General features: G+C 40.3%; 1 protein-coding gene across 6 annotated transcripts in view; it reads left to right on the forward strand.

Moving 5' to 3' along the window:
- Window positions 1-19,243, forward strand: part of Abhd18 (abhydrolase domain containing 18) — a 47,686-nt gene that overhangs the window by 25,211 nt on the left and 3,232 nt on the right. For 2 of the 6 annotated variants that reach the window (XR_015667570.1, XM_087630673.1), the window contains exons 4-9: window positions 5,824-5,902; window positions 6,156-6,204; window positions 8,404-8,421; window positions 13,278-13,416; window positions 15,954-16,043; window positions 16,669-16,770. Coding sequence is in view for 5 of the 6 variants with exons in the window: in XM_087630673.1 (XP_087486799.1) it covers window positions 13,315-13,416; window positions 15,954-16,043; window positions 16,669-16,770 (294 nt within the window). In the remaining variant the exon portion in view is untranslated. Of the gene's footprint in view, window positions 1-5,823; window positions 5,903-6,006; window positions 6,092-6,155; window positions 6,205-8,293; window positions 8,422-13,277; window positions 13,417-15,953; window positions 16,044-16,668; window positions 16,771-19,243 lie in introns of those variants that run through there. The other 4 variants (NM_001025039.2, XM_087630676.1, XM_087630678.1 and 1 more) reach the window with 4 other exon arrangements.

Raw genomic sequence — 19,243 nt, forward strand, 5'->3', positions numbered from 1 at the left:
GTATGGGCCACATGTGGGGCAGGCTCTGAATGGGTGTTCCTTCTGTCTCTGTTTTAATCTTTGCCTCTCTATTCCCTGCCAAGGGTATTCTTGTTCCCCTTTTAAAGAAGGAGTGAAGCATTCACATTTTGATCATCCGTCTTGAGTTTCATGTGTTCTAGGCATCTAGGGAAATTCAAGCATTTGGGCTAATAGCCACTTATCAATGAGTGCATACCATGTGTGTTTCTCTGTGATTGGGTTACCTCACTCAGGATGATATTTTCCAGTTCCAACCATTTGCCTACGAATTTCATAAAGTCATTGTTTTTGATAGCTGAGTAATATACCATTGTGTAGATGTACCATATTTTCTGTATCCATTCCTCTGTTGAAGGGCATCTGGGTTCTTTCCAGCTTCTGGCTATTATAAATAAGGCTGCGATGAACATAGTGGAGCACGTGTCTTTTTTATATGTTGGGGCATCTTTTGGGTATATGCCCAAGAGAGGTATAGCTGGATCCTCAGGCAGTTCAATGTCCAATTTTCTGAGGAACCTCCAGACTGATTTCCAGAATGGTTGTACCAGTCTGCAATCCCACCAACAATGGAGGAGTGTTCCTCTTTCTCCACATCCTCCCCAGCATCTGCTGTCACCTGAGTTTTTGATCTTAGCCATTCTCACTGGTGTGAGGTGAAATCTCAGGGTTGTTTTGATTTGCATTTCCCTTATGACTAAAGATGTTGAACATTTCTTTAGGTGTTTCTCAGCCATTCGGCATTCCTCAGCTGTGAATTCTTTGTTTAGCTCTGAACCCCATTTTTTTTTTCGGAGCTGGGGACCGAACCCAGGGCCTTGAGCTCTCTAGGCAAGCGCTCTACCACTGAGCTAAATCCCCAACCCCCTGAACCCCATTTTTCAATAGGGTTATTTGTCTCCCTGCGGTCTAACTTCTTGAGTTCTTTGTATATTTTGGATATAAGGCCTCTATCTGTTGTAGGATTGGTAAAGATCTTTTCCCAATCTGTTGGTTGCCATTTTGTCCTAACCACAGTGTCCTTTGCCTTACAGAAGCTTTGCAGTTTTATGAAATCCCATTTGTCGATTCTTGATCTTAGAGCATAAGCCATTGGTGTTTTGTTCAGGAAATTTTTTCCAGTGCCCATGTGTTCGAGATGCTGCCCTAGTTTTTCTTCTATTAGTTTGAGTGTATCTGGTTTGATGTGGACTTCATTGATCCACTTGGACTTAAGCTTTGTACAGGGTGATAAGCATGGATCGAGCTGCATTCTTCTACATGTTGACCTCCAGTTGAACCAGCACCATTTGCTGAAAATGCTGTCTTTTTTCCATTGGATGGTTTTGGCTCCTTTGTCAAAAATCAAGTGCCCATAGGTGTGTGGGTTCATTTCTGGGTCTTCAATTCTGTTCCATTTGTCTATCTGTCTGTCTCTGTACCAATACCATGCAGTTTTTATCACTATTGCTCTGTAATACTGCTTGAGTTCAGGATAGTGATTCCCCCTGAAGTCCTTTTATTGTTGAGGATAGTTTTAGGTATCCTGGGTTTTTTGTTATTCCAGATGAATTTGCAAATTGTTCTGTCTAACTCTTTGAAGAATTGGATTGGTATTTTGATGGGGATTGCATTGAATCTGTAGATCGCTTTTGGTAAAATGGCCAATTTTACTATATTAATCCTGCCAATCCATGAGCATGGGAGATCTTTCCATCTTCTGAGGTCTTCTTCAATTTCTTTCTTCAGAGTCTTGAAGTTCTTATTGTACAGATCTTTTACTTGCTTGGTTAAAGTCACACCGAGGTACTTTATATTATTTGGGTCTATTATGAAGGGTGTCGTTTCCCTAATTTCTTTCTCGGCTTGTTTCTTTTTTGTGTAGAGGAAGGCTACTGATTTATTTGAGTTAATTTTATACCCAGCCACTTTGCTGAAGTTGTCTATCAGCTTTAGTAGTTCTCTGGTGGAACTTTTGGCATCACTTAAATATACTATCATATCATCTGCAAATAGTGATATTTTGGCTTCTTCTTTTCCAATCTGTATCCCCTTGACCTCCTTTTGTTGTCTGATTGCTCTGGCTAGAACTTCAAGAACTATATTGAATAAGTAGGGAGAGAGTGGGCAGCCTTGTCTAGTCCCTGATTTTAGTGGGATTGCTTCAAGTTTCTCTCCATTTAGTTTAATGTTAGCAACTGGTTTGCTGTATATGGCTTTTACTATGTTCAGGTATGGGCCTTGAATTCCAATTCTTTCCAGGACTTTTATCATGAAGGGGTGTTGAATTTTGTCAAATGCTTTCTCAGCATCTAATGAAATGATCATGTGGTTTTGTTCTTTCAGTTTGTTTATATAATGTATCACGTTGATGGTTTTCCGTATATTAAACCATCCCTGCATGCCTGGGATGAAGCCTACTTGATCATGGTAGATGATTGTTTTGATGTGCTCTTGGATTTGGTTTGCCAGAATTTTATTGAGTATTTTTGCGTCGATATTCATAAGGGAAATTGGTCTGAAGTTCTCTTTCTTTGTTGTGTCTTTGTGTGGTTTAGGTATAAGAGTAATTGTGGCTTCGTAGAAGGAATTCGGGAGTGATCCATCTGTTTCAATTTTGTGGAATAGTTTGGATAGTATTGGCATGAGGTCTTCTATGAAGGTCTGATAGAATTCTGCACTAAACCCGTCTGGACCTGGGCTCTTTTTGGTTGGGAGACCTTTAATGACTGCTTCTATTTCCTTAGGAGTTATGGGTTTGTTTAACTGGTTTATCTGTTCCCGATTTAACTTCGGTACCTGGTATCTGTCTAGGAAATTGTCCATTTCCTGAAGATTTTCAAATTTTGTTGAATATAGGTTTTTATAGTAAGATCTGATGATTTTTTGAACTTCCTCTGAATCTGTAGTTATGTCTCCCTTTTCATTTCTGATTTTGTTAATTTGGACACACTCTCTGTGTCCTCTCGTTAGTCTGGCTAAGGGTTTATCTATCTTGTTGATTTTCTCAAAGAACCAACTTTTGGTTCTGTTGATTTTTTCTATGGTCCTCTTTGTTTCTACTTGGTTGATTTCAGCTCTGAGTTTGATTATTTCCTGCCTTCTACTCCTCCTGGGTGTATTTGCTTCTTTTTGTTCTAGAGCTTTTAGGTGTGCTGTCAAGCTGCTGACATATGCTCTTTCCTGTTTCTTTCTGCAGGCACTCAGCGCTATGAGTTTTCCTCTTAGCACAGCTTTCATTGTGTCCCATAAGTTTGGGCATGTTGTACCTTCATTTTCATTAAATTCTAAAAAGTCTTTAATTTCTTTCTTTATTTCTTCCTTGACCAGGTTATCCTTGAGTAGAGCATTGTTCAGCTTCCACGTATATGTGGGCATTCTTCCCTTATTGTTATTGAAGACCAGTTTTAGGCCGTGGTGGTCTGATAGCACGCATGGGATTATTTCTATCTTTCTGTACCTGTTGAGGCCCATTTTTTGACCAATTATATGGTCAATTTTGGAGAAAGTACCATGAGGTGCTGAGAAGAATGTATATCCTTTTGCTTTAGGATAGAATGTTCTATAAATATCTGTTAAGTCCATTTGGCTCATGACTTCTTGTAGTCTGTCTATGTCTCTGTTCCATTTCTGTTTCCATGATCTGTCCATTGATGAGAGTGGGGTGTTGAAATCTCCTACTATTATTGTGTGAGGAGCAATGTGTGTTTTGAGCTTTAGTAAGGTTTCTTTTATGTATGCAGGTGCCCTGGTATTTGGGGCATAGATATTTAGGATTGAGAGTTCATCTTGGTGGATTTTTCCTTTGATGAATATGAAGTGTCCTTCCTTATCTTTTTTGATGACTTTTAGTTGAAAATTGTTTTTATTTGATATTAGAATGGCTACTCCAGCTTGCTTCTTCTGATCATTTGCTTGGAAAGTTGTTTTCCAGCCTTTCACTCTGAGGTAGTGTCTGTCTTTGTCTCTGAGGTGTGTTTCCTGTGGGCAGCAGAATGCAGGGTCCTCGTTGCATGTCCAGTTTGTTAATCTATGTCTTTTTATTGGGAGTTGAGTCCATTGATGTTGAGAGATATTAAGGAATAGTGATTATTGTTTCCTGTTACATTCATATTTGGATGTGAGGCTATGTTTGTGTGCTTTTCTTCTCTTTGTTTTGTTGCCAAGATGATTAGTTTCTTGCTTCTTCTAGGGTATAACTTGCCTCCTTATTTTGGGCTTTACCATTTATTATCCTTTGTAGTGCTGGATTTGTAGAAAGATATTGTGTAAATTTGGTTTTGTCATGGAATATCTTGGTTTCTCCATCTATGTTAATTGAGAGTTTTGCAGGATACAGTAACCTGGGCTGGCAGTTGTGTTCTCTTAGGGTCTGTATGACAGCTGTCCAGGATCTTCTGGCTTTCATAGTCTCTGGGGAGAAGTCTGGTGTGATTCTGATAGGTCTGCCTTTATATGTTACTTGACCTTTTTCCCTTACTGCTTTTAATATTCTTTCTTTATTTTGTGCATTTGGTGTTTTGACTATTATGTGTCGGGAGGTGTTTCTTTTCTGGTCCAATCTATTTGGAGTTCTGTAGGCTTCCTGTATGCCTATGGGTATCTCTTTCTTTAGGTTAGGGAAGTTTTCTTCTATGATTTTGTTGAAGATATTTACTGGTCCTTTGAGCTGGGGGTCTTCACTCTCTTCTATACCTATTATCCTTAGGTTTGATCTCCTCATTGAGTCCTAGATTTCCTGTATGTTTTGGACCAGTAGCTTTTTCCCCTTTACATTATCTTTGACAGTTGAGTCGATGATTTCTATGGAATCTTCTGCTCCTGAGATTCTCTCTTCTATCTCTTGTATTCTGTTGGTAAAGCTTGTATCTATGGCTCCTTGTCTCTTCTTTTGGTTTTTTATATCCAGGGTTGTTTCCATGTGTTCTTTCTTGATTGCCTCTATTTCCATTTTTAATTCCTTCAACTGTTTGATTGTGTTTTCCTGGAATTCTTTCACGGATTTTTGTGATTCTTCTCTGTAGGCTTCTACTTGTTTATTTATGTTTTCCTGTGTTTCTCTAAGGGAGTTCTTCACGTCTTTCTTGAAGTCCTCCAGCATCTTGATCAAAAGTGATTTTAAATGTAGATCTTGCTTTTCTGGTGTGTTTGGTTATTCAGTGTTTGCTTTGGTGGGAGAATTGGGCTCCGATGATACCATGTAGTCTTGGTTTCTTTTGCTTGGATTCCTGCATTTGCCTCTTGCCATCAGATTATCTCTAGTTAGTGTTACTTTGTTCTTCTATTTCTGACAGTGGCTAGACTGTCCTATAAGCCTGTGTGTCAGGGGTGCTGTAGACCTGTTTTCCTGTTTTCTTTCAGCCAGTTATGGGAACAGAGTGTTCTGCTGTCGGGCGTGTAGTTTTTCCTATCTACAGGTCTTCAGCTGTTCCTGTGGGCCTGTGTCCTGAATTCACTAGGCAGGTCACTTGGAAAAGGAAGGTTTGTCTTACCTGTGGTCCCGAGGCTCAAGTTTGCTCGTGGGGTGTTGCTTATGAGCTCACCACTGTGGCAGCAACCAGGAAGATCTGCCAATTATGATGCTTTTTAACTTGAGAGTTTAGAACTGGGCATGATGAGTCACACCTATAATCCCAGCACTCAGGATGTTAAGGTAGGAAGGCCACAAGTTTGAGGCCACCCTGACTTACATAGTAAGTTCCAGGCCCACCTGAGTTATATAATGGCAAGACCTTCTCCATGAATTAATTAAACATAAATAATTAAAAACATATACTTGGATATATGTGTGTGTAGTTTATGGCTATTTTTTTTTTAATCTCATAGGTTCCAGTTTATCGTCCCTAAAGAATGGAACAGCAGATACAGACCTGTGTGCATTCATCTGGCTGGAACAGGAGACCATGTAAGGCTTGTGACTTCATAGGATTTCAAACCTAGAAAACTCTTAGCACTTCTCCTCCGCATGTGCCTGTCATATTGTTAATGTGTCATCTCTTCTTTCCATAGCATTATTGGAGGCGCAGAACGCTCATGGCTCGTCCCATGATTAAGGAGGCCAGAATGGCTTCATTGTTGCTAGAAAACCCTTATTATATCCTTTTGTGATACTTAAAACATTTCTTTCTCTCTTTGTTTATATATTTACTCTTCAAAAGAAGAACATCCGGTGCTCTCAGCCAATGAGCCATCTCTCCAGCTCCCATGGTAACTAACTTTTCAAAACTAGTTAAATCCAGTTATCAGTTCAGAAAATTATTAAAAAGCAAGAATGAAAAAGAAGAAAAGATTATTTATACCTCTTAAAAAGAAATGTAATAGAAAGTAGAGTTCAAGGCCAGCTTTGGATGCATAGTAAGTTTGAGGCTAATCTAAGCTACAAGAAATCCTGGCTCAAAAGAAAAGAAAAAAGAAAAGAAAAGAAAAGAAAAACAGAATAAAGGCCAGGTCCAGTGGTGCATGCCTCATGAGGTTCTCTGTGAATTTGAGGCATAGCGATTTCCAAGACAACCACAGCTACTGTGTCTCAAAAAAGAAGAAAAAGAAGAAGTAAAAAGTGTGCCATACATGGTGGTAAATTCCTGTAACCCCAGGTACTCAGAAGGTTGAAGCAGAAAAGTTGCAAGTTGGAGCCAGCTTTAGCTGTATAATGAGACTAACATAAATAATTTAATCCTATTTATAATAATGATAAAATGTACTTCTAGTTCTTAAGGTTCTTATGTTGGAGTTTTAATAAGTCAAACATTTGCTATTAAAGAAATTTTCATTTTTGAAATGCATTTACAGTAAAGGTGGAGGTTTAGAACAATGCTTAATTTTCAAGATGATGTCAGGTTATTCGAAGAAAAAAAGAAACCGATGAACATGTCTGCTATTAAGAGAAATGTGCAGTTCAACAATTACCAGTGTTTCTTAAATAATAAACACAATATTAGGAAAGCTACAGTGAAAGAGAAACTTACTACAAATGACTAAAAAGTCAGTTCAGCTCAACATCTTAAAACTTCTCATACCTGCCTGGGGAAATAGAGCACTCTGTAAATACCTGCATTCACAATCTGAGAGCCAGGTTTCAGACCTCCAGAACCCCCCATGAAAGAGCCTAACCCCAGTAGTACTAGGAAGGCAGAGACATATGGGTGAGTTGCTTTGGTGACAGGGATTTACCCAGGACCTTCTGTATTTGCTCTACCACTGAGACAACATGGCTAATGCCCTGTTTTTACATCATAAATACTTTCATACATGATTCTAAACTTTTAAAAAATGGTGAATATTTTATACCGAGTATTTAATATCCTGTATAACCTAAGAAATTATTCCCACGTATGAGTGAGAAAACAGATATAAGAAGGTAAGTGGTATGAGGTCACACACATACTCATACAGAGCCATCTCAGATCTGGGCAAAGAAGTGGCCTAGTGGTAGAGTGGCCAGCATGTGCGATGTCCCAGATTCAATCCCCTCCGCCATACAGGAGAAAATAAGGGAAAGGTAAACTCGCAGATCCCTTGACAGTCGTTTTTCTTCAGTCTGGCAAATTTATAAGAATATAGTACAAAACAAAACAAAAACACAGAAATATGCTCATGTAGCTCTACTTATATAAGGCATTAGAAATAAATGTGCACCATACAGAAACGACCGAGTAGCCTGGCTCATGACACTGGCGGGTACAGTCGCTTGTACTGTATCGCTTCTGTACTCGTGACCTCAGACCTGCCACTTGTATCTGTTTTCTCACTTACTAGTGGGAATGATTTCTTAAGTTATACAGAATATTACTCAGTACAAAATAGTAACCATTTTTAAGTTTAAATAAAAATTTAGAGTCATGTATGAAAGAACTTATGCTATAAGAACAGGGCATTAGCCATGTTGTCTCACTGGTGGAGCAAATGCAGAAGGTCCTGGGTAAATCCCTGTCACCAAAGCAAGATAGAAGCAAACACAAACATTGGAATGGAAAAAGAAAAACTAAAAACCCAAAAACACCCATACTGGATAATTTTAAAAATGTTAGTATCCATGTCTGTATAGAAAGTAGTTTTGAATGCTTTTCTAGATTTCTTAGATTTCTAAAATAAATATATAAATTATATTTTATATCTAAATTGAAAATTATACAATCTTGTAAGTATACTGAGTATATTAATTTATACATTTCAAATAAGTGAATCATTTGGTTTATGATTATATCTAAATAAAGCTATGTAAACTTTAAAAAACAGTTAAGTTGAAAAAATATGAGGACTCGTAAGGAGCTTTTGAAGTAACTAGGAAGTAGTCACTTGGGTATTGTATTCAAAATTAACTGTTTTGCTTAAATAATATGTTCTGAGATGAGTATATTTAATTATTTTAAAACTTTCTCTTTGACCCATCTTCTTAAATGGCTGCAGGAAGCCCAAGGACCAAGTGTAAGTATATATCACCTTCTTTGTCTTTATTTGCAGTCTTTAGGACAAATGTCTTCAGTTAACCATTTCCTTAGTTGACTTGTAAAACTTAGTAAATATATAGACTTAGCTCTTTTTGTTTCTTTGTTTTTCCAAGACAGGGTTTCTCTGTGTAGTCTCCCAGCTGTCCAGGAACTCCTTTGTAGCCCGGGCTGGCCTCTTATTGACAGATCTGTCTGCCTCTGCCTCCTAAGTGCCTCCTAAAGGCCTGTGTGACCACAGACTTTCTTATTTTAAGATTTTTTTTTTTTTATTAACTTGAGTATTTCTTATTTACATTTCGAGTGTTATTCCCTTTCCCGGTTTCCGGGCAAACATCCCCCTAATTCCTCCCCCTCCCCTTCTTTATGGGTGTTCCCCTCCCTATCCTCCCCCCATTGCTGCCCTCCCCCCAACAATCTAGTTCACTGAGGGTTCAGTCTTAGCAGGACCCAGGGCTTCCCCTTCCACTGGTGCTCTTACTAGGATATTCATTGCTACCTATGAGGTCAGAGTCCACGGTCAGTCCATGTATAGTCTTTAGGTAGTGGCTTAGTCCCTGGAAGCTCTGGTTGCTTGGCATTGTTGTTCATAAGGGGTCTCGAGCCCCTTCGAGCTCTTCCAGTTCTTTCTCTTACATTTTAATGTCAAAGTGATAGATTTAGAAACCTTAGTTGATTCAGATTATATTTGTGAAATCATACCTGAACAAAAGATAAAACTTTGTCCTTTTAAAATATATATTTCTAAATCACTGTATACATGTTGGGACTAGAGTAGTTGGTATGTACATATGAAGGTAGGTACTTGTAGAATCTAGGAGAGCATTCGAGCCCCCGGGCTGGAATGACACATGCTTATGAGCTACCTGATGGGGATACAGGGAACCCAATCCAGGTCCTCAGCAGCAGCAGCTGTATAAGCCCTTAACCTCTGCTCACTTCTCCTGGCCCCAAACTTGGTTCTTCTTAAAGTACTTTTATTTTTTTTCCCTCAAAGTCTTGGAAGGAGTGTGATTGGAATATTGGTCAGAAGAACATTTGGGTTCAAATATGTGGGGTGATTTCTCCAAATGGGCAAAGAATTTGAAGATACTTGTCTCATCAAGAGGTGACTTTGGCTAAGAATTCAGTCAGCCTTTTTTTCCCCAGCCATCCCTCCCCTGTCTTTGCCCAGTGGCTCCATGAACAAAGTGGCTTTGGCTGCAGAGGTGGAGGTTACGAATGACCTGGGTAAAATGGATTTTGACTCACCCAGGCTGACCTGGCTGTAGCTGCACCAGCTCTCCCTACTGCAGAGACAGCACTGAGCCCCAATAGGGCACTAGTCTCCTGGGTGACCAGCCAGCTACCTGTTGGTAGATTGACTACATTGGTCTTTCCTTCACGGAAAGGGCAAAGTTTTGTCCTTATTTGAATACTGTAGGGATCAAACAAATGAGACTTATCATTTTAAGGATTGCCTTTTTTTTTTCAGACTCTTATTTTGATCATAAGGTGAAATTGAGTTCAAATTTCCAGCTGTAGGGGAGCTTTCCAGATAGGTAGCTAACTTCCTCCTTATTCTTCTTTTGTTCCCAAAAACATCATGACTATTCCTGACCATGAAAGAACAAATGAGTCTGATTGATAGAAAACTGTGACTGTAACCTGGCACAGATATTAGTTGAGTTATTAGGATGTTATTATTAGGGCGTTGAGCTTAAAAGCTATGTAACATTCTGGCTCTGGGGTTTGCAGTTCAGTTCTGACGGTCAGTAGGGGCTGAATACAAGACATTTTTGTCAGCTGAGGACACCATCAGCTCCTGCATCTGCGCTGCTATCCTTGCCAGTCAGTTTCTGCTGCCTAATCCAAAGATCTTGCTTTGTAGACTCTTGTGCCTGCTTGGGCTGATTTGAGTTGTGGACCCTAGCAATACTTAATTCTGGCTATAGATTTTCCTTTCCTGCACATAACTACCATCTGTCACTTAAACAATGCCTTATCCAGTCATAGTATTCCACACAGCATCGCATCTGACCAAGGAACTTGCTTCCTAGCATGACAGTGGGCCCATGATCATGGAGCCCATTCATCTTACTGTCCCCAAGCAGCTGACTTGACAGAACAGTGGAATGGCCTTTTGAAGACCATTATAGGAGGGTTGGGGCAGGTTGTCCAGAGAGAAGACTATGCTTTGAATCAGCACCCAGTGTTCCTTGTTTACGGTGAGGACTAGGTCAGGACAGACTTTGTGAAACTATGCGAAAGTTTAAGTCCACGATAAATACCTCAAGAATTTTCAGTCTGGAGCCAAACCCTGGATCAAATATAGATGCTATTTTTTCCTTATCCATAAATTGCTTAAAAACCAAAGAGTTTGCCAGGCAGTGGTGGCACACTCCTTTAATCCCATCACTCAGGAAGTAGAGGTAGGCAGATCTCTGTGGCTAGCCTGGTCTACAGAGCTAGTTCCAGAACAGCAAAAGCTACATAAAGAAACCTTGTCTCTGGGGAAAACAAAGAGGAAAGTTTATTTAGACTAACAAGAAGCAGTCTGAGTTAGTAAAAGGCTGAGATTGGAATGATAACTTGTCATTTACTAATTATATAACCTGGCCCTTTTAATTCCACTTACCTCCTGCATAGAACAGGGATAAAAACTTTCATCCTGTTGGGTGTGTGGAACATGCCTTTAATCCCAGAACTCAGGAAACAGAGGCAATGGATCTCTTGAGTTCAGTGGCAGCCAAGGTTACACAGAGAAACCTTGTGTCAAAAAAAAAAAAACAAAAAACAAACAAACAAATAAACGCCATTGTTTCTTATATTATGCACTTAAGAAATGTGCTGGTGCGGGTGGGACTGGAGTCTGTGTAGACCAGGCCTAGCATTTGATCCAGTCCTGAAAACCAGTAGTAATGAGGAGCCAGTTTGTGTGCTCTTTTCCCTCAGAGCATGCAACAGGAGTACCGATGGCTTGCAGTTTAAATCTTTTTTTTTCTTTTTTTTTTTTTTTTTTTTTTGTGGTTCTTTTTTTCGGAGCTGGGGACTGAACCCAGGGCCTTGCGCTTGCTAGGCAAGCGCTCTACCACTGAGCTAAATCCCCAACCCCGCAGTTTAAATCTTTAAATCAGTTTACTGCTCTTGCTTGCTTTGGTTGTGGACAGGGAGGTGGCAACTGAATGAGATTCCTCGCTCAGTTGTCCACACCGGCCTACTTGAACCTCCCACGATACGGGATTACAGCCATGTACCATCTTGTCCTGCTTCTCCCTCTCTTTTAAAAAGTCATCTTAAGTCTGTTTTCATCCAAAGTAAGTAAACAGAGATTACAGAAGAAATTCTTGGGCCAAGTCCACCTTAAATATCTCTTGTCTCAGAACTTCACACTGGTATATTCTGTAAAAAGAACTGAGGAGTAATAAGGAACAGAACTTGAGAAGTCATGATTTTCATGCAAGGCCAAAATAAATTGTGTAATGAGATATAGAAAACTAGCTTAAGAGCAGAAAGCAAAGAAAGTGGTGTCTTTTCCAGTGGAATGTGGTCAGCTTTGATGGAGGAGAACATACAGTTTGTTCTCGATAACATTATTGAAACAGGGTTTCACTGTGGAGCCCAGGCTGGCCTAAACCCTGCTCCTGCTTCAGCATTCCAATGAAATCTTGTCAAAATGTACAAATTCACTTAGTGATTATTTAGTTGGTGCCTCTCACATTAATTCTGTGATGAGATACCAGTATGGAATAAGACCCCCAGCCACCCACAGTTTAACGTCTACTGTCTACCAAGCCTCTAGTTGCAGAAAGCAGGCTTCTCTATGAGAACTCCCCTCATGCAGGGCATAGTGGCCCTCCTGTAATGCCAGCAGAACCTGTGAAGCAAAGGCTAGTGGGTCAGAAGTTCAGTCATCCTGAGCTATAATAGACCCTGTATCAAAGAATTAATAATAGAAAATTTCAGCTATGTTGGCTGGTTTTTATTAAAATTAATTTAGTCAGGTTTCATGTCCCATACCTGTAATCCCAGCACTAAGGCTAAGGCAGGTTGATCTAGAATTTGAGGTCAGTCTGGTATGCATGGCAAGGCCCAGTCTCAAAAATAAATAATCAATTAAAACATATTTTTGTAGTCAGGCATGCATGGTAGCACATATCTGAAAGTTCAGCACTTAGGAGGCAGAGGCAAGAAGGTCTCAGATTTCAGGGCTACATATGAGTTCACTGCTAGCCCAAGCTACATTCCTCTCAGGAGGAAAAATAAAATATAATTGTGGGCCAGTGAAAATGGCTAAACTGACAAAAATGACAATTGCTGCACAAGCTTGACAACCTAGGTTTAATTCATGGAAACCACATAAATGTGGAAAGAGAAAACTAATCCCACCACAGACTTGTCCTGTGACTCCTACACATATCGTGGCCTGAGTACATGTGCATGTGTACCAGCAGACACACACCAGTGCACAATAATTTCTTAGGTTTCTTTCGGGGGGGGGGGGGGTTCCAGACAGGGTTTCTCTGTGTAACCCTGGCTGTCCTGGAACTCACTTGTAGACCAGGCTGACCTTAAACTCAGTGGTCCGCCTGCTTCTGCCTCCACCTCCCAAATGCTGGAATTAAAGGTATAGCCCAGCTTTATTAAAAATATAAAAGTTAGTCAGGCATGGTGGTTTATGCCTTTAATCCCAGCATTTGGGAGACAGAGGCAGGAGGTGCCTTCTTCTGATACGCAGCTGTACGTGCAGATAGAGCCCTCATAAATAAGATAAATAGATCTTTAAATAAGTAAATAAAATGTTAAAAATGTAAATGCATGAAATAAATCATTTTCTATCTTATTTTGTGAGGCTAGAAGATCCAGCTTAAAAAATGTGTCTGACCTATTTGTGATGGGAGGCGCTCTTATTCTTGAGTCTGCAGCTCTCCTGCACTGGCTGGAGAGGGAAGGTTATGGACCTCTTGGGATGACTGGGATATCCATGGGAGGACATGTGAGTCTTTGCAGCTTTTTTTCATTACCATCATATTTATAAATAGGAGTGATTTTAATTGTACTTGAAGCATGAATTTAACGTCAGTGAAAGTAGGAAGTAGAGACAGTTCCAGTAAGAAAGTAATGTTATTTTGTATAATTTATGTAGACAAGCTGATATTGTACAACTTCAGGTATAGCTCAGACTTTGGATTTCGTGTTTTATTAAAAGTTGATTACAGCTGGACAGTGGTGCTGAACACCTTTAATCCCCCATTTCCTCCCAGATGCCCACTAACTTCCTACCCACCCAATCCACACCATTTATTTTTCTTTGAAAACTGAGCAGAGTCAGCTGGTAGGCAGCAGTAGTAGCACAAACCTTTGGTAGCAGCAGTCTAGGAGGCAGAGGCAGGTGGATCTCTGAGTTCATAGCCAGCCTGCTCTACAGAGTGAGTTCCAGGACAGGACAGCCAAGGCTACACAGAGGAATCCCTGTCTCAAAAAACAAACAATAAATAAGTGAAACCAAACAAAAACATAAAAACAAGAAACACCCCCCCCCCAAAAAAAAACCCCCACAAAATTGGAAATCAAGGACCAATTGTCTTATGGCCAATAAGACAAAACAAAAACAAACAAAAATGCCCAAAGCTAAATGAGAAGAAAAGTCTACAAAGACGCCACTGAATTTGTTTTGTGTTGTGGCTTGGGACCTACCTGAGCTGTGGTTAATATGCTCAGTGAGACTCAGGTGGAGAAGACTTCTTTGTTTCCTTTTTAAGTGGGTACCAAGTGCAGACTGCAGTTGCTTAGGGGTGGGGACACCGCCCCCACCCTCCACCCACTCACCCCCTCAACCCCTCCCTATCTGGGCTGGCAGTCAATCTGGTTTGAACCTGTTCTTGCTTCCTGTGTCTGTGAGATCACGTTATCAATTCTATTGTGTCTAGAAGACACTGTTACCTTAGAGTCAGTCATCCACTACCTCTGGCTCTTAATCTTTCCACCCCTCTTTGCTTCTTCCTCTGCACAGGCTGGGAGTGCTGAGGAGAGGGCAGATGAAATATCCATGTAAGGCTGAGTGCTCCAAAGCACCCCGCCCCCGCCCCCACCCCCAACCCCAACCCCTTTCTCCTTCTCTGAGACAGGGTTGCTCTGTAGCCCTACCTATACTGAACTCTATTTGTAATCAGGCTGGCCTTGGACTCAGAGATCCATGCCCCTTCAACTCCCATTGTCCAGTTGTGGTTCTCTGTTTGCAGCCATTTCAAGAAGCCTCTCTGATGAGGGCTAAGCGAGCCACTGATCTGAGTCCAGCCTGGTTTCTTTTAAGGTTTTCTTCTCTGTTTTTACTTGAATGCTCTAAGTCTGGTCTTTGCTTTCTCCTGCTCAAAATGCATTAGCTTGTTTCACAGGCTCTAGCTATGTCGGGCACTCGTGTCTCTAGTGTATCACCTAGTCGAGGAGACAGCTTTCTTTACAGCTCCCCAATGAAACCCATTTTTGAGTCCTAAGTTCACTTGTAAATTGTGCTTGACTCTCAGTACATTTCCATGATATTTATTACACCCTAATTCCTTGCTGTGCTGTGTTCTTCGTGAAGCACTTAGTAAAGTTAGTACCCGCCACCGGGTCTGACTGATTATGTAACGTCTATTCGTCATTAGCATTATGCGTGTGTGATTTATGTACTTAAAAATGCATGTGAAGTTTGCTATAGATGACCATTTGAATTATAAAAACTTAAATCCAAAATGTTACTCAAAGCCAGGTGTCTTAGTCAGTTTCCTACACAAACATCATGAGAAAGAAGCCAGTTTATTCAGAAGCGTTTATTCAGCTTACACTTCCAAATTGCTGTTCATCACCAAAGGAAGTCAGGAGTGGAACTCAAGCAGGTCAGGAAGCAGGAGCTGATGCAGAGGCCAAGTTACTTACTGGCTTGCATGCTTTCTTATAGAACCCAAGACTACCAGCCCAGGGACGACACCACTCACAGTGGGCTGGGTCCTGCCCCCTTCATCACTAGTTGAGAAAATGCCTTTCAGTTGGGTCTCATGGAGGCATTTCCTCAACTGAGGCTCCTCTCTATTATAACTCCAGCTGTGTCAAGTTGACACGCAAAACCAGCCAGTACACAGGTGTGGCAAGTGCATGCTTGTAATTCCAGAACTTGGGAGACCGAGGAAGAAATAGTACATGTGTGAACACAGCAAGACAACCTCAAAACATTCAAAATAAAGCCTTTCTAGTTTCTTGCTTTCTAAAAGGAAATTTGTTGTTGAACCTATAATGTAGAGGCATTCTCTAAATGTTACAGCCCTTGTGTTCATGTCTTACCCACTCCCCACTATACAAAGTACTTCTTTTCTTTTGGTTCTTTTTTTTTTTTTTTTTTCCGGAGCTGGGGACCAAACCCAGGGCCTTGCGCTTCCTAGGCAAGCGCTCTACCACTGAGCTAAATCCCCAACCCCACAAAGTACTTTTCAGTATTTCCTATTTTTCACATTAAAGAACAGAAACTCTGTAAACTTGCTGTTTTCTAATGAACAGATGGCCTCCTTAGCAGTGTCCAACTGGCCCAAGCCCATGCCGTTGATTCCATGCCTGTCTTGGTCCACAGCGTCTGGGGTCTTCACCACGGTAATCGGATTGCAGTTGATACTTGATAACATGTACTTAAATATAGTTATATTAGGGGTCCCCAAAGTCACCCCTAGATTTAGTGACCACAAGAAGGAATAACAGAACACATATACTCTCGCTCTGTATTTTACACACACACATAGCCTAACTTTAGCAAAAGGATATGACAGAAAAAAAAATCATTAAAAGAAAAAGGTACATGAGACAAACCTGATGCAGGCCTCCAAGGGTCCTTGCTCAGCTGAATCTCATGGTTTATGCCTAATAAACCATGCAGTCACTTGTAGCAGATAGTGAAATGCTGCTCTTCACTGAGCCTGGCAGAGCTAAGAGTCTGCAGTCAGTGACGTAGATGCCCTGTCTCCACTGTGCCAGAAGTTAAACAAAGCACAGACCTGTAAAACAATATGACTGTGATGGTCCACTCTTAGCATTTAGGGCAAGTTCCCTATCAGTGTAAAAGCTGCTTATTGATCAAATCCCCAGTCTTCATTGAAGGATATAAATGGTCCTTTCAATATATGAATAATCTCAAGCCCAATTGCACAAACTCTTATACAGTAATTAATAATAATAATAATGTATGGAGCAAGCTATGTCATGTTTTTTTTCTTTATTTCAGGGTGTATTGAGTAAATCAATTAATTGGCGGGAGCTGGAAAAGCAGTATTATACACAGACAGTTTATGAAGAAGAAATTATTCATATGCTCGAATACTGTGGGGTAAGTTTTGGTTTGGTTTGGTTTGGTTTTTTTGAGACAGGTTCTAGAACAAAGTCTGTAGACCAAACTGATCTGAAACTCAAGAGATCTGCCTGCCTCTCCCTCGCAAATGCTGAGATTAAAGGTGTGGCCTACCATGCCCAGCTGCAGTATTATAGTTCATGGCAGTGAAGTAAAAGTTGATTCCATATTTAGTTATATAAAGAAAATAACAATTTTTAAAAAAATGAACGCACTTGAACTTTTCAAAATTCTCTTTATCTAAGTGTGGTGATGCATGGCTATGATCCAAGCACTTTGAAGGCTAAGACAGAAAGGTGGTTACACTGATTCATCATATTAGCTAGCAGAAGGACCACATGTTCGAGGCTGGTCTGGACTACATAACAAAAAAAATTTTTTCCTTGTTTTATTTATTTACTTATTTATGTGTTTGCTTTGTTTTTTTTTTTGTTTTTTTTTTTTAAGATTTATTCATTTATTATATATAGGTACACTGTAGCTGTCCTCAGATACACCAGAAGAGGGCATCGGATCTCTTTACAGATGGTTGTGAGCCACCATGTGGTTGCTGAGATTTGAACTCAGGACCTCTGGAAGAGCAGTCGGTGCTCATAACCGCTGAGCCATCTCTCCAGCTCTTGTTTTGGTTTTTCAAGACAGGGATCCTCTGTGTGGACTTGGCTATTCTGGAACTTGCTCCATTGGACCAGGCTAGCCTCAAACACAGAGATCTGCCTGCCTCTGCCTCTGAAATGCTGGCATCAAAGTGTGCACCACAGCCTCATAGTGAGACATTGCTTCTAAAAAAGGAAAAGAAAATCCAGTTGTATATTATTAGACACTGAAGCCTATTATATCTTGTAATCAACAAAGTCCTTTGGGTTTCGACACAGGGTTTCTCTGTAGCTTTGGCTGTCCCAGGGCTCACTCTACGTATAAGGCTGGCCTTGAACTCTAACAAAATCCTTTTAATTAGCCTCTTAAAGAACTGAGCTTTTGTATATACCAACATAAAGTATTAAGTAAAAAGTAAGCTGGACATGAGGGATATTCCTGTAATCTTAACCTGTGGAGATATAATCAAGAGGATTAGTAGTTCAAGGTCAGCAGCAGCTACACAGCAAGTGTAAGACCAGAAAGTCCCAGGTGTGGGCATTGTTACACTGGGGGGGCATCTTTGAACACAGGAGCAGGTGGGGGTTGTCTTAGGGTCCTCTAGAGGAATAGAACTTATGAAATGAATATATGTGTATGTATATACATGTATATATAACAAATCATACATATGATTTATTAGAGTGATTTAATAGAATATATATGTATACATGCATGCATGCATACATACATACATACATACATGTCTGTTACCTGGCTGTGTACCAACAGTCCACAGGCTGCATGTCTTAGCAGGTCATCAGTGTATGTTAGAATGCTGAGGAAGTACTGAAAACTTTTATTACTTAAAAAAAAAAAATCATAGTCTTTGGTTGTCTTTTTCTGTGTACCAGCTTAGTAGTACTTAGTCTACTGAGCTTGAACTCCAGGTGTCCTGTCAGTTCATTTTGGCAGGCATTTGGCCCTGTGTACTGGGTTTTTAGGTAAAAATGGTGCCTCTAACATGGTGTTAGCTGTGCTAAAGTTTGGGAGTCTGTTAAACTCAACTGATAGTAAAATTGGAATAGCTTTATTTTATCTCATTATTGATGACATTGACCATGTGATTATAAGCTTAAGACCTTGTTTTTATATTTCTCTCTCTCTCTCTCTCTCTCTCTCTCTCTCTCTCTCTCTCTCTCTCCCTCCCTCCCTCCCTCCCTCTCTCTCTCTCTCTCTCTCTCTCTCTCTCTCTCTCTCTCTCTCTCTCTCTCTCTCTCTCTGTGTGTGTGTGTGTGTGTGTAGTGTATCCATTGCCCATCTTGGATTTTGAAATTTTTGGCAGTAAAACCTGATGCAGGTAACTTTGTTAGTTTGTTTTTGCATCTTTGAGACAGCATTTTTCTGTGTAGTCATGGCTGTCCTGGAACTCTGTAGACCAGGCTGGACTCAGACTCAGAGATCTGCCTGCCTCTACCTCCTGAGTGCTGGGATCACTGCTTGGCAGCTCTGACTTCCTTAGGAAACATTCAACAGTAATGTGTCATTTATCTTCATTCTCTTCAAATTTTGTCATCTGGTTTTTCTTTGGCCCTGTAAGGACGATAGTAAATTTACCCACATGAAGTTTACCATTTAAAAATGCCACTTTAAGCATTTTGCTGGTCCAGTTCATTGATAGTGAGCACATTCACAGTTGTGAGCCATCACCAACATCCATCTCAAAATCTTTTCATCTTCCCAAAGTAAAACTCTACCTGTTGAACAATAAGTGCCACTTCCACTTTATGTATCCTCTTAACCACCACCAATTCCTTTCCATCTGTAAATGTGAATGTGGGAAACTTTTTATAATAAGCAGGATATACATTTTCCC

The sequence above is a fragment of the Rattus norvegicus genome, chromosome 2 (genome assembly GCF_021556685.1).
Source record: "Rattus norvegicus strain SHRSP/BbbUtx chromosome 2, alternate assembly SHRSP_T2T, whole genome shotgun sequence".
Taxonomy (NCBI): domain Eukaryota; kingdom Metazoa; phylum Chordata; class Mammalia; order Rodentia; family Muridae; genus Rattus; species Rattus norvegicus.